Source organism: Miniopterus natalensis, chromosome 11, assembly GCF_054644295.1.
Source record: "Miniopterus natalensis isolate mMinNat1 chromosome 11, mMinNat1.hap1, whole genome shotgun sequence".
Taxonomy (NCBI): Eukaryota; Metazoa; Chordata; class Mammalia; order Chiroptera; family Miniopteridae; genus Miniopterus; species Miniopterus natalensis.
This window is the reverse complement of record NC_142091.1, coordinates 37,601,541-37,617,421: the sequence shown is the minus strand read 5'-3', so window position 1 is coordinate 37,617,421 and position 15,881 is coordinate 37,601,541. Positions and strand designations below refer to the sequence as shown.

Here is a 15,881-nt window from a genome sequence, read left to right as displayed (position 1 = left end):
TGTAAGGGGAGGGACAGGGTCTCTCTTCATCACCAGTTTATCCCTAGTGCTTAGTGCTGTGCCTGGCACAGAGTAATAACTTAATAACTGTTTGACGAATGAGTGAATGAAGCTTCTGTACCAGCAGATCATTAAAAATTCTGCTGGGATATACTACTTGGTTGTCATCAGTTGTGCAGCTTGTTACTCAAAATTCTAGTTCTCTTTTTTTAAGTAGTCTCAACTGTTTCTGCATAGACACCTGTCAGTTGTAAATTATTATGCTTTAAATGGAGCCCTTTATTTTTCTTTCCAGGTTTGCTTTCCCTTCCAATTTTCCACATCTTTATTAACTATTTTCCCATTCATCCAGGCCTCAAATCTTGTCGTTAGGTTTGATTGATTTCTTTTATTCACTTGATTCAGTCACCAGAATCTTTTGAGTCCTTTGAAATAACTTATATCCATGGCTGCTTTTCCACCTCCATTGCCATAGCCCAAGCTGAGCCCGGCGGCGGGCCTGTGGGCTCCAGTCTCTTTGTACCCACAGCATATTCAGCGCTGCCTGGTCCGTCTTCCCAAGGCCCATGCGAGTTCGGAGGGAGTAGAGTAACTTCTCGTGTCTGCTAGATATGTACAAATCTCTGATATGTACAAATCTCCCGATTTCCTCCTCGCCATCATTCAGTCTGTGGCGTTTTGGTTCTCTCTCTGCTTTTATTTTTACCCCCCTCTTTTTTTTTATAGTTTGAGCTCTCATTACCTGTAGTAAGTGGATTTTTAGAAAGCCTCCTAACTGGTATTTGGACATTCTGCCTCCTCCAGCCTATCATATTTGTTATCACCAGAGTAACTTTCCTTAAATGGAGGTCTGATTATTACTCGACACTGTCAGAAACCTTTTCTGAGTCCTTATTGATCAAAGGTTGTCTTGGCTTTTCAGCATGACACCCAAGGCTTTCTGTGCCCTTGTCCTCTCAACTGAATTATTCAGCTGTGTGTCCCACCGTTTCCCTCTTCAGGATTCCAAGTAATTTCCATTTCACTGGAGTTGAACAAATTGGACCACTGTTTAATTTTCTCCTAATGCAGGTTGTGTTTTCCCATTGCCATGCTTCGGCCAAAGGTGTTCAGTCTGTGTGGGACTTTTTGTCACTGCCCCTTGGTTTTTTGGTATTTCTTAATCTATTCCAAGTACTGCCACTGGTTGCGATCTTTGGTGTTCCTGCTTCTACTAGGTGGAATCTTTACCACATCAGAACTCTTGTAGCTTTTGTTTTTAACCTTTCTTTTGGTAACTTTGCCTTTTTTACTTCACTTGGAAACTTAACCGGGTTGAATACTTTTAGAAGGTAGCAATTGCCTGTGACACCATCTATTTACTAGGTGTTTAGTAAACACCGAACTGAATAAGTATGTGTATAATACTGCTTACTTTATATTCGGCTCTCCTGTCAACTGGATTACTTCAGCACAACTTTTATAGTTTTCATAAAGTTAAGGGCAGCCTTAGGACTCTTATGGCAGCTAAAATGTACAGTAAAACATTTTAAAAGGCGACTCATCCAGTGATCTACAGGGGTAAGCAAACTACAGTCCACATGTTTTTGTACGGCCAGCAGGCTAAGGATGGTCTTTACACTTGAAGGAAAAAATGAAGAATATGTGACAGAGATGACTTGTGTCTTGCAAAACCTGAAATATTTACTATCTGGCCATTGACTGGGAAGGTTTGTTGACTGCTGATCTAGAAAAACATCTGATCATCTGCCTAGAATTGCTCCTGCTCATTGGATATTTGAAAATATCTGTTTCCTTGAACAGTTTAATAGGTACTCACCCAGGCCTCCTTTGAAAAAGAATGGGTAGGCCTGGCTTCAGAAGAATTTTGAGTGACATGTAAATCTCCTCTGGGCTCTTTGGCACTTGGCAGTATCTCACACAGATAACCAGATACAAATGAGCCGTTTCTTTCCATTATACTCCTTCATCAGAGGTCTGTCGGGATTGCACATCTGGTGAAGTTAGATGTCATTGAGAACAAGGCTCTTAATGTATTTCAAGAATGATAATTGCTAAGTGGTGGTTGAAGCAGAAGGGTTTAATAATGTCCTTAAGTTGCCTTAAATGTACATGGACCCAGAATTTTAGAACTGGGAAAGGGCTTAGAGATCAAGTGTGGCATGGTCATTAAGAACATGCGCTATGGAGCCAGACTGCGTGGCTCTTTCCTTAATCCTCGCTGTGGCTCAGTTTCCTCACCTTTAAAGTGGGGCTAATAATAGTATCTGTTTCACAGGTTGAGTGACTATTAAATATGTTAACTTTTAACATTTTAATGTTTAAGTATTAAAATGAACATGGAAAACAACATTACCTGGCATACTGTAAGTGCTCATAAATGTTTTTCGTGTGCCTGTTGCTGTTATTTTTTAATTATTGTTTTTGTTAGTAGTAGTCTCATCTTATTTTATAATTAAAGAAACTGAGGCCTTATGAGTTAAATGATTTTCCTCATTTCCACAACAGGCAGAGTGGGTGAAAACCTTTCATTTCAATGCTCTTTCCCTGCTATAATGTGTTGCTTTTAGTTGTGTGTTAGTGGGTGTGAATGAGTTTTTAATACGAAAAAATATTTGACAGCTTTTGCATAAAATAAGAAAAGTTAAGTGGAATGTCATTAATCCTTTCTCCTGAGAATCTTAAATCTACTTCTAGTGTCTTTATTATTTTGGATTTTGTAATTAGTTTACAGGACTGTCTCTTGTTTCTGTTCTCTTTCTCCTCACCTGCCCTCGTGGTATGTGGGTTATTTCATAAACATCTCTCTCTCTTTTTTTTTATTGAGATGAAATTCACATAACATAAAATTAACCATTTTAAAGTGTACATTTTTAGTTGTACATTGGTATGTTCATAATGTTGTATGGCCACGGCCTCTATCAAGTTGCATAATGTTTTCATCACCCTAAAAGAAAATCCCATATCCACTAAGCATTCATTTTCCATTTGCCCTCTCCACCCTCCTGGCAAACATCCGCCTGCTCCTGTCTCTGTGGATTTACTTATTTTGAGTATTTCATATAATTGGAGTGATGCACTATGTAACCTTCTGTGTTTGGGTGCTTTCACTTAGCAGAATGTTTTTGAGGTGCATCCATGTGTAACGTGTCAGTACTTCTTTCCTTTTTATGACTGAGTAATACCCCATTGTAGGAATATGCCGTATTTTGTTTACCCATATCCATTGATGAACATTTGGTTGTTTCTCTCTTTTGGCTGTCGTGAATAGTGCAGCTATGAGCATTTGTATACAAATATTTGTTTTAAGTACCTGTTTTCAATTCTTTTGGGCATATACCTAGGACTGGAGTTGCTGGGTCATATGGTAATTCTGTTTAACTTTTTGAGGAATTGCCAAACTTCTTTTCCGCAGAGGCTGGGCATTTTACATTCCCAGCAGCAATGTATGAGGATTCTAATTTCTCTACATCCTTGCCAATAGTTATTTTCTGTTTTCTTCTAATTTTAAAAATTCTGTCATCTATTTATATCTATCTATCTATCTATCTATCTATCTATCTATCTATCTATCTATCTATCTATCTATCTATCATCATCTATCATCTATCTATCATCTGTCATCTGTTTGTCTATCATCATCTGTTTGTCTATCATCATTTATCTTTCCATCCATCCATCCATCCATCCATCCATCCATCCACCCACCCACCCACCCATCCTAGTGGGTGTTAAGTAGTATCTCATTGTAGTTTTTTAAAAAAAATGTTTTTTATTGATTTTTTAGAGAGAGGAAGGAAGAGGGAAAGAGAGAACCATAGATGAGGTCGAAACATCAATTGGCTGCCTCCTGCACACCCCCTGCTGGGGATCAACCCTGCAACCCTGCTGTGTGGCCTTGACTGGGGATTGAACACACCTCTTGGTGCATGGACGATGCTCAACCCCCTGAGCTATACAGGCCAAGGCTCTCATTGTGGTTTTGCTTTGCGTTTCCCTAATGATGTTGAACATCTTTGCATGTGCTTGTTGGCTATTTGTGTAACTTTTGTGGAAAAATGTCTCTAAGTCCTTTGCCCATTTTTTAATTGGGTTGTTTGTCTTGTTATTGTTGAGTTGTCAGAGTTCTTTATGTATTCTCTATATTAGACCTTTATCAGATATATGATTTGCAAATATTTTCTCCCATTTTGTGGGTACTTTTTAATAGTGTTCTTTACACAAAAAGTTTTAAATTTTGATGTTTATTATTTCTTTGGTTGTTCATACTTTTGGTGTTATATCTAAGAATCTACTGGTAAATCCCAGGTTATATGGATGTACCCCTGTGCTTTCTTCTAATACTTTTATGTTTTTAGCTCTTACAATTAGCCTTTGATCCATTTTTGGGGTAATTTTTGTACATAGTGTTAGGGATGGACCCAACTTCATTCTTTTGCATGTGGCTATATGGTTGTTTTAGCATCATTTGCTGAAAACACTATTCTTTCCCCATGGATTAGTCTTGGCACCTTTGTCAAAAATCAATTGAATATAAGCGTATGAGTTAATTTATGGATTTTCAGCTCTATTCCACTTATCCATATGTCTATCCTTATGCTAGTACCACACTTTTAATTACTGTTACTTTGTAGTAAGTTTTGAAATTGGTCAGCATGAGTTCTCCAATTGGTGTATTACATTGATTGATATTCATTTATTGAACCACTCTTACATACCTTGGATAAATCCCACTTGTTCCTGGCATATAATCCTTTTGAAAAAATTATTTTTAATTGTGGTAAAATATACAGAATATAATACTTATCATCTTAACCATTTTAAGTGTACAGTTTAGAGACATTAAGTATGTTCACATTGTTGGGCAACCATCACCACCATCCATCTCCAGAGCTCTTTTCACCTTGTAAAACTGAAACTCTCTACCCATTAAGCACTAAGTCCCCATCTTCCCTTTCCCCAAGCCCCTGGCTCTCAGTCTTCTACTGTTTCTATGAATTTGACTACACTAAGTACCTTATATAAGTGAAATCATATAGTATCTGTTCTTTTGTCACTGGCTTCTTTTACTTAACATAATGTCCTTAAGAGTCATTCATATTTTAGCACATGTCAGAATTTCCTTCCTTTGTAAGGCTAAATAATATTCCATTGTATGAATATACATATTTTGTTTATCAGTTCATCTGTTGATGGGCACTTGGGTTGCTTCTACAGCTTGACTGTTGTAAATAATGCTCTATGAACATGGGTGTAAAAAATATTTCTTTGGGTCTTATAATTCTTTTGGATTTATACCCAGAAATAGAATTGCTGGACCAATGGCATAAGCCTTTTTAATATTCTGCTGGGTTAACTTTGCTTGTATTTTGTTGAAGAGTTTTGTATCTGTATACATAAGGGATATTGGTCTGTAATTTTCTTGTGGTATTATTGTTTGGCTTTGGTATCAGGGAGAACTGGCCTTATAAAATGAATGAAGTGTTTCTCCCTCTTCCATTTTTGGGCAGACTTTGAGAAAGATTGGTGTTACTATTTTTTAAAAGTGATTGGTAGAATTCACCAGTCAAATCATGTGGTTCTGGGCTTTTCTTTGCAGGGAATTTTATGATTACTGATTCAACCTTTTTACTTGTGTTATGACTTTGTTAAATTAACATTTGTTAGGTGGAGGATAGAGTGACAGATGGAGATCCATGGTTCAACAGTAGACCACAAGAGAAACTGCAATAGAGAAGTTTATTACTCATAGGTCCTAATTACAGGACATGTCTCAAAGAGCCACATGGGAAAGTCAAGGCAGGAGACAGAGGCAGCACCGTGGCACATGCCTTTATTAGGATCTGTGGGTGGAGTGCTTTGGGCTTCCTGGGCTAGGGCTGGGTTGGTCAGTTCAAACGAAAAGAGTAGGGTTTTGGTAGTCTCCATGGGGATTTTTATCCAGGGGGCGCATAAGGCATACAGGTGCTAGTAGCAGTGGCGACTGTTTAATCACAACAGTCAGATCAGGAGCTTACATTTGCTTCTGACTCAGTGAGCTGCCATCTAGGGCCTTCACTTCCCTGAGGGGGATAGTGTCAGTTTAAGGTCCTTGTAGGTGGTTTGTCCAAGTGAAATGGATGCCAAGGCAGCAATACCATGGAGTAGCTTAGCTAAACTCTAGACAATTTATAGGTCTTTCCAGATTTTCTGTTTCTTCTTGAGTCATTTTTGCATTTTGAGGCGTTTCCATTATCTAGGTTATCTGATTTGTTGGCACATAGTTGTTCATAGTGTTCTTGTGTAATACTTTTTATTTCTGTAAGGTTGGTGATAATGTTCCCATTTTCACTCCTGATTTTAGTGATTTGAGACTTCTCTTTTCTTGGTCAGTCTAGCTTAAGGTTTGTCAGTTCTGTTGATCTTTTCGAAGAACTTCCGGTTTTGTTGATTTTCTCTGTGGTTTTTATATTCTCTATTTCATGGATCTCTGCTCTAATTTTTATTATTACCTTTTTTCTTGTTTAGGGTTTATTTTATTTTTCTAGTTCCTTAAGGTGGAAGGTTTGGTTATTGATTTGAGCCCCCCTAAACCTTTTGAAAAATGTAGATGTTTGCAGCTATAAATTTTACTCAGAGCACTTTTATACAGCATCTCATATGTTTTGATATGTTGTGCTTTCATTTTTATTCATCTGAAAGTACTTAATAGTTTACCTTGTGATTTGTTTTTTGACCCACTGGTTGTTTAATACTGTGTTGTTTACTTTGCAGTTTGCAGATTTTCCAAATTTTCTTCTGTTATTGAAGAAAATAACAGCTTTCATTCCACTGTGGTCAGAGAAGATACGTTCTACAATTTCAATTTTTAAAGATTTATTGAAACTTGTGTTGTGGCTGAAAAGATAGTTTATCCTGAATAATGTTCTATTTGCACTTGAGAAGAATGTGTATATGGCTGTTGTTGGGTAGAACATTCCATATATGTCTCTTGGATCTAGTTGATTTATAGTATTGCTCATGCCTTCTATTTTCTTGTTTACCTTTTGTATGGTTGAACTACCCACTGTTGAAAGTGGATTTTTATGTTTTCAAATATTTCCCACTTTGGTTTTGACAGTTTTTGCTTTATATACAGGGATGGGCAAAAGTAGGTTTATAGTTGTGAGAACATAAAACAGAGTTTATTTTTGTGTTACTATTTATTAATTATTCTATTTTTCCCATGTGAACAACTGTAAACCTACTTTTGCCCACCCCTATACTTTGTTATATGTTGTTAGGTGCATATATGTTTATAATCAGTTATATGTTCTTGACCCTTTTTTCATTATATAATGTCCTTCTTTGTGTCTTGTAACTTTTTTTTTATCTTAAAGCCTATTTGTCTGATATTAGTATAGCTACTCCAGCTTTCTTTTGGTTACTACTTACACTGAATATCTTTCCATTCTTTCATTTTCAACTTATTTGTATTTTTGGTTCTAAAGTGCATCCCTTGTAGACAGCTTATAGTGGATTGCTTAAAAAAATCTATTCTGCCACCCTCTGCCTTTTCATTGGAGTGTTTAATCCACTTACCTTAATGTGATTACAGATAGGGAAGTTCTGCCATTTTTCTATTTGTTTTCTTACATCATTTTTGTTCCTTATTTCCTCCATTACTGCCTTTTTTGGTGTTATCTATTTTCTCATGTAACATTTTGGTTCTTTTCTCATTTATTTTACAATGCATCTTTTAGTTATTTTTTTAGTGGTTGCTCTGGAGATTACAATTAACATTAATTTATAACAATCTAGTTCAAATTAATAACAATTTAGTTTTAATATTATGTAAAATTTTTCTTCTGTAAAACTCTGTTCCCTTTTGTGTTACTATTGTCACAAGTTACATCTTTATAATTGTGTGACCATCAAGATAGATTTGTAATGATTGTTTCATATGTTTATCTAATTGATTTTTATTTTATTTTATTTATTTTATTTTATATTTTATTTATTTATTTATTTAAAATATATCTTTATTGATTTCAGAGAGAGGAAAGGAGAGGGAGAGATAGAAACATCAGTGATGAGAGTCATTGATCGGCTGCCTCCTGCTCGCCCCCAACTGGGGATCGAGCCCGCAAGCCGGGCATGTTCCCTGACCAGGAATCGAACCTCTATCGCCTGGATCCTAGGTCGACGCTCAACCGCTGAGCCACGCCCGGCGGGGCATAATTGATTGCTTTTTAAATGCTAAACCACCCTTACATTTTTAGAATAAATTAAGTCAATAGTGATGTGTTATTGTTTTATTCTTATAATATATTGCTGGTTTAATTTGTTAATATTTTGTCAAGGATTTTTGTGTCTGTGTTCATAAGGGATATTTGTCTGTAATTGTGTGTGTACGTGTGGTGTATGTGAGAAAGAGAGTGTATAATGCTAGTCTTACGAGTTGAAAATTATTCCCTTCTCTATTTTATGAATGAGTTTGTGTTAATTGATGTTATTTCTTAATGCTTAGTAGAATTCATCAGTGAAACCATCTGGATCTAAACTTTTTTGTGTGGGCAGCTTTTAAAATTATTCCCTTAAAAAAGATACAGGGTTATTCAGATATTGTTTCATTATCAGTTTTGGCATGTTGTATTTTTTGAAGTAGTTTGTCTAATTCATCTAAGTTGTCAAATTTGATAGCATAAAGTTATACATAATAGTCTCCTAATCACCTTTTTTTGAGGTAACATGGGTTAATAACATTTTAATGTCTGTAGCAACATAATTTTAAAAAACGCTTATAATAGCATTATAACAAACATTTATATAGTGCTTACTATGTACCTTTTACTTTTCAAATATTAACTCTTAATTCCCACAACCACTTGTGAGGCAGATAACACTATCACTCCACAGTACAGATGAAACCAAGGTTAAACTAAGCATGCGTAGATACCTTGCTCAAGACTACAGAGCGGGTGTATTAGGGCTTACACCGTAATCAGGCGGTTTGGGTCCAGAGTCCTTTTTTCTTAACTGCTATTTACTTTGTCTATCTTAAATGACAGATACCTGTTCTATTATTCTTATGGATTGTGCTGTGTTCTTTCTAGAAACCATCCTGGCTCCCACCATCTTTGTACCACTAAGTGGGAATGTTTGTTTCTGATATTCCTAATTGGAACTTGGAATGCCTTCCCCCCCATAAAAACATTACATGTGATGGATGGCTAGGCGTACTTGAAATATTACTGTTAATACTCTCCTTCAGGCAGTTATGTTAAAAAGACTTCTGGGGCTTCTCTGGGAAGTTCACTACAAAATTTGAAACATTGTTTCTGTGGGGAAATAGTAGAGAAAATTTATTTTGAGTTCGCTTGCCTAAAATGTTAAACTTTAGTTATGTGGAAGTTGTATTTTTTTGAACCTCTTAACAATTTGAATTTACTGAATTTGTGACATAAATTATAAATTATAATTTTAAAAAGACAAAACATTAATTGTGCACATATTTTATTGTTTCACTTTGATTAATTTGTTAATTAATATCTTTTAGGGTTATTCAAGTGCTCAGAAGAATATTCTTCTTCACGTGGATCAGAACTGTGTTCGCAATTCTTACGATGTCTTCTCTTTGCTGCGGTAAGAAACTTCTTAGCATCCTCCTGCGTTTTCTAAAGAATCTTCCTCATTTGAGTCTGTGACATTTCAGTGTGAGGAAATGTATGGGAGCTTAACAAGCTATTTTTCAGGCTTGGCATTTTTTAGTGAGAGCTTCATAAATTTTGTAGCTACAGTGATTTAAGTTTATCTCTTTCACAAAGTCTTTGGAAAGTCATTTCCTTTCTTTGGACAGTGGGAGAGAATGATTAGAAACCAGTGATCTTAAAACAGGGACATGAGCTGTTTCTAGTCTTCTGCACTATAAAGAGCAGCAAGCAGAGGCACAAAATTTAGACTTATCAGAATTTTAACAACTCCAGCATTACTGGAAGGGCCCTCCAATAGCCCCAGACATGGCTTAGAGTTCTGACCTGCTGTTCATTTTTTAAAAGAATCACGTTTGGCAGTGCAAAGGAGCTTTGCACGAATCTCATGCTCAGAGGCTTAACTGCCGAGCTCTGTATTTTTATAATGTCTGGGCTTAATTTTGAAAGATTTTAAAATTTGGTTTTAATTTTCAGTGTGGTAGATCATCTAGGACATTTTCCTAGGAGGCAGGTTACCAAAATAAATGCAATTCAAAATAAAGTTAACAGTGACACTCAACCTATGTGCACCCTTCGCAGACAGATGGTTCATTGAAATTTGATTTTGGAAGTAGTTTTCTAATGTTTACATAACACATCATAAATTTCAGACCATTAGACATCCTTTATATATCTGCTAGAGGAAGAGTCCAGAAGGATTATTGGACTCTTGTCCCATTGGATGATTATTTGTTTTATAAACATTATGAAATAGGCCTTTCCTTTGCAAATCTTGAATTTTATTATACGTGATGATAGAGAGTTTGATCACATGGACCGTATAAATTGCTCTTAAGAGAATGATTTCAACTAAAGTAACCACACATATTTGATGACTTTTGATTCTTATCAGAGAGGTGCTTTCACTTTGACTTCTTAGGCTATGTAAGAGGATTTAGTAATCAGATGGTAAGGAAAGCAGGAGGTGGCAAAATACAGAACTAATATTTTCGAGCCTATTCATTTCGGGACTACGTTAAGTTTTAAGAATTGGAAAGAATGTACAGGAATAGTTTGAAATGTGAGTAAGCCTCTAATATTTCTTGTCCTCTTTTCCTCAGTAAAATGAAAGTATAGATATTATTTTAAAGACATTTTCCAGGTTTGAGAGTTTTGGCCTTATTAGAGAAATCAGTAGATATAAGGGAAAGGGATCAGTCGGGGCAGAAGAGGCGCCGGGAAAGGCGGCATCGGAGGAGCCAAGCGCGGCGGCTCGCGCAGCATCGGCAGCTGCCACGACGCGGAGGGCGAGCGCGGGAAGGCGGCGGGTCTCGGGAGGCCGAGCGGCACCCGACCCTGACTTAGGTGTCCAGGTTGCCCCAACTCATTCAACCTCTACGGTTCTTCTAAAAGGTGGAAGCAGTGAAGTTAAAAATTTGTGTAATTTACAGGCATTTTCCCATTTATGACCTCATTCTCTTAGAAACTTTTTGTGTTCACACACCAGCGCAGAAGCTGAAGTGAAGAGGTGTTAAATGATGTGTGTATCCGAGGGCACACCGCAAGAAAGCCGGGCTGGAGGCTGGTCTGAAGGTGTTCTGACAAGCATGCTTTTAGGCCCTTCTCGCAGTCCCACTTACCTTTCTAGGTTGGTGGGTATGAGGTGAACGTTGGTAGTTGCTCAGTTATTCAACATTGATCTTGCAGTGATATGTCTCTCGGGGGTTTCATTTCCAGGGTGTCTTCCAGATTCCTCAGGTGTGTCAACAATTTGAATTGCCTTATTAACTAAGTGGCCTTCTCTTCACCATTGTGTAAATCATTTACAGCTGGTAACACAGATAGACTTTTCTGAACCAGATCAAGTGTGTATTTGTCAACCAAATTACCAGAACCCAGAGAGTTACTCTGAAACTAGAAAGTTCAAATTGTACTTGTCCAAGTTAATGAGTGAGATGCAACTTTCTCTGCAAATTCTCTCAGACATTATTAAAGAGTAACCATCAATTCTCTGTTTAATCAAAAGCACTTCTTTTACCACAGTTTTTACTGACACATATAAAGTGCTTTCTGGAAAATAACTTTGTGCCCATCAGTTTTGTTCATAGTTTCCCCTCTTTAACTCAGGCAACATTGTTCCTGTATGAGAATAATTTAAAAAGCATATCTTTTCTTTTCCTGATGCTTCTTGGCTTGTGAAATTGTTACTTCTTGATCTGTAATTTTATGTGAAAACACACAGTCAGAATTTTTTAATATCACTTTTGATTCCACAAAATTCTCAGTGCCTTTTGGAGTTAGGATTAGAATCCAGGTCTCCGGATTCTGTTTTATGAGAGTATATTCTAGTTAACAACTTTCACTGTGTTATTATGTGTGAATGTCTTAGGAAAATAGGAAATGTTCACTAAGGTAGGGATTTTGAAGCACCTAAGACCAGGGCATTAAAGCTCCTTCAGGTGGTTATATTGTACCATTTTTAAGGAAAACAATGACCTGGGGTTTTATTTAGTTTTTTTCCACCAATAGTTAAGAATTTAGGCTAAGTTTAGTTGTCAAAGTAATAGAAGCTCTTTCTAAATGCACCTTCAGTGTATATGATGGTAATTAAATTTTTGCTGCTTTAACCCTTGGAAATTCCTGGATTAAGGGTTAGTTTTCATATAAACTGACATTTAATTACGAGCCACTTGATCTTCACCACAGGGTGTCGATGTTGCTCTTTAACTGGCATTTGAAATTTATTTTACAGTTTTGAGGTGAGAAAAATAGGATTATAAATTACAAGTGAGCATTTATTTTTAGGAGTTAACTTTTTTCTATTCCTTCTAGGGTAAGGGGTTTCCAGGTTTATTAGGTAGCTTTTTTCTTTTGGGTCTGTTGATTTTTTTTTTTTCTCCTGTTGGTGTAGGTAGGGAGTTATTGAATGATTATAAGGAGAGAAGGAATGCTATGGTCAGGTGTACAATTTAAAATTCTAACATGGTAACAGTGGGGAATAGACCTGAGAGATGAGACTGATAGCAAGGAGGTATCTGTAATCCTACCTGTTCTCTGAGATTGAGAAATTATTTTTGATGTTTAAAATACTCATTTTTTTTTTCTTTCACACATCCTCAAAAAGGTAGCTCTATTGTAGTGAGATAAGTAAGAATAATTCTGGTTTTCTTCTAGTATAGCTTTTATTTTTTTCCATTCCCCTTTTGACTTGTCCTGCGTTAGCCAGTTTAATAAGTGGAAGTATCGTATGGAAATCATGGCCCCCCCGATGAGATTCCAGTTGTAAAACTGCCATATGCCCATAACTGAATGCAAGACTTTGGGCAAGTTCCTTTGGTATGCCACAAACTAGTCTTGTAAAATGGGGATAATATTTGTCTCAGGAGGAATATTATAAGAATTAAATAAGGTAAAACACTAGAAAGATCATACTGCAGTTGCTGACATATAGTAGACATTTAATAAATACTAGTTTTCTGTTTCCCCTTTACTTCCCCCATCTTGGAATTACCTTTCTCCTTTATGCCAGTGTTCTTTTTATGTCACAAGTTTTTCCAGCATTCGGCACAAGTTTCCTTTCTTGCCCTTCTAATGCCTACCACCTCTGCTTTTATAATTACTTATTTTTTTCTTTTCTGGGGCTTTTATTTTTAAATTTATCTTTATTGTTGAAAGTATTACATATGTTCCCCCCCCATCCCGCCCATTGACTCCCTCCACCCCACTCCTGCCACCTCCCCAGGCCTTCCCCGCACTATTGCCTGTCCATGGGCTATGCATGTATGCATATAAGTTTATTGGTTAATAATTACTTTTTTTTTTAAATGTTATTTTTGTTTAAAATATTACAGATGTCCCTTTTTCTCTCCACTGACCCATTCCACCCCATTCCTTCCCCCTCCCCAGTCAGAGCCTCTCCCCACCATTGTCCGTGCCCTTGGGTTGTGCATAAATAATTACTTTTATTAATCCTAAACAGTCATGATAAAAATTGCTGAACATGTATATGTCTTCTCCGTAATGACATTGGAAACTTCTTAAAGGCCACTATTATTTCATATGGTTATATTTCTCCTCTCTGGGTTACCACCCGTTCTGTTTTGTTGGCGTTCCCGAGGGTTCTGTTGTGGCCCTGGAAGCTAGTTCCTGAGGGTCCGAGGATTCCCTTGCATTACTTCGCCGAGTTCCCTCTTCCATTACCACGGCTTCAGCCAGCTCCCACCTGTTGATAACTCTCAGAGCTGTATCTCTAGTTCCTACCTCGTTTTTGGATTTCTGATCTGTTTTTTTCCAGGGACCCTTAGACATATAATTCCATGTTGAGCGGGAACCTCAGCCCGCATGGGGCAAGGCCCACTCACTGGCTTACTTCTCCTCTCCCTTTTCTTTCCCCTGGTTTTCCTAGAGGTATCACCAGCATTTCAGGCACCCCGGTGAACACCACACTTTGTCCTCACCTCTGCTTTCCTGGACTCTTTCCTGACCTCCTAACTAATCTCCCTAGGACCAGTTTTTTCTTTCATGCAATTAATAGTAGTTATTTATTACTTACTTTGTGCCAGGAATTATTCTAAGCACTTTACATTAATTAACTCTCTTAATTTTCACTACAACCCTCTGTGGTAAGAACTATTCCTATTCCTATTTACAGATGATGAAATCGAGGCACAGAGCAATTATGGTGCTTATTCAAGGTCACACAGCTAGTGTTAGCCTGTATTCAAACCCAGACAGTCTAGCTCCCGAGCCCATGTTCTTAACCAGAACATTTACTGCTTCGTAATCTTTTACACTGCTCTAGTATAATGCATCTGCCACATTTCTGCCTGAGTGACCTTTTAAATATAAATCAGTTTTGTCATTATGTTTATAAATCTTTGAGCAAATGTGGTATTCAAAAGACATTGTTCTCAACACTCCATAGGAACTAGTGCCCTTATTTCAAGTCTTCCTACACTGCCTGTGCAATTAATAGCTGGCATTTATTGAACACTTACTGTGTTATAATTCGTTCTTCGTTGTCTGATTCTCTCTTCAGCACCCTCAAACTGAGAGCTCCTTTAGGCTAGAATTCTTGTTTTATCGATCTTTTTATTAGCCCTATTACAGTGTATATCATATATATTATGCATTTATTATCTGCAAATCGAGCTATTCTTCAGGTTTCAGAGGACTAGGGTTTTGATGCCCTTGTTATTGGTTTGCATATGGCAAAATGAGAGCTGTAAAAAATTTTTAGGCCATGTCTAAAAAGTGTTGAAAACGTAATCAGATATGTGAACCTTCAGCTGCCTCTTTTCTTTCTGCCACTGACCTCCACGTAACATCTGGTGAGATTTCAGTATTTTGTGATTTAAAAAAAAAGCAGAAGTTTTTATTGATTTTTTTTTTTTTAGAGAGAGAAGGGGAGAAGGAGAGAGAGAAACATTGATGTGAGAAAGAAACATCTATTGGCTGCCTCCCGAACACGGCCTGACCGAGGATCCAGCTTGAAACTTGGGCATGTACCTTTACCGGGAATCAAACTGGTGACCTTTTGCTGCATGGGACAGTGTTCAACCAACTTAGCCACACTGGCCAGGGAAATATTTTGTGACTTAATTTTCTTCCTTATATAGATTTTTCTCGAACATCTTTATCTGGCTGGCTGGAGGCAAGTTGCTCTCCCCCAACCCACTTTGATAGAAAATATTTTCTGCTGTAAAATTTTAATTTTAAATAGGAAATGATTACATCAGATAAATTATTCTTAGCGTGATATTTAGAAAACAAATGTGGTGAGATGTATGAGGGCATAACTGTCCATAATGTTTAAATTTTGGATGTGATAACCAACTTTTGAGTGCAGTTCTCTCCCTGTCTAATGATCTCTTCCTAAGCGTAGTTGCAAGTATATAGACTATAGCTAAGTACCCAGCTGAAAGCAAAATATGTCACAAAATTTATGTACTAAAACCCATGCATATTTCTACTCATAGTAGAGACTAGGCTTTTAAGCCAATGCCTGGGTGCTCATTTTTAATTAATTAGAAGGGGAATTAAGAGGATTACTGTTAAGGTAGACACACTGACAGCAAGGAGAAGTGAAAGCTGATAGTTTGCTTTGTTTGTGATTTATTTTTTGATTCTGGAATATAATTGAGTGGCAAATCATATTAGCTACTGTCCTACCTTTGTAGTTGCTACGTTTGGGTTTGCAAGCAGCCCTCTGTCACTAATTCACATAAAAGG

General features: G+C 37.0%; 1 protein-coding gene across 1 annotated transcript in view; it reads left to right on the top strand.

The window, feature by feature from the left end:
• Nucleotides 1-15,881, top strand: part of UVRAG (UV radiation resistance associated) — a 242,541-nt gene that overhangs the window by 52,681 nt on the left and 173,979 nt on the right. Inside the window, exon 6 of the mRNA XM_087821652.1 lies at nucleotides 9,518-9,603. Within this exon, the coding sequence (XP_087677778.1) occupies nucleotides 9,518-9,603 (86 nt within the window). The remainder of the gene's footprint in view (nucleotides 1-9,517; nucleotides 9,604-15,881) is intronic.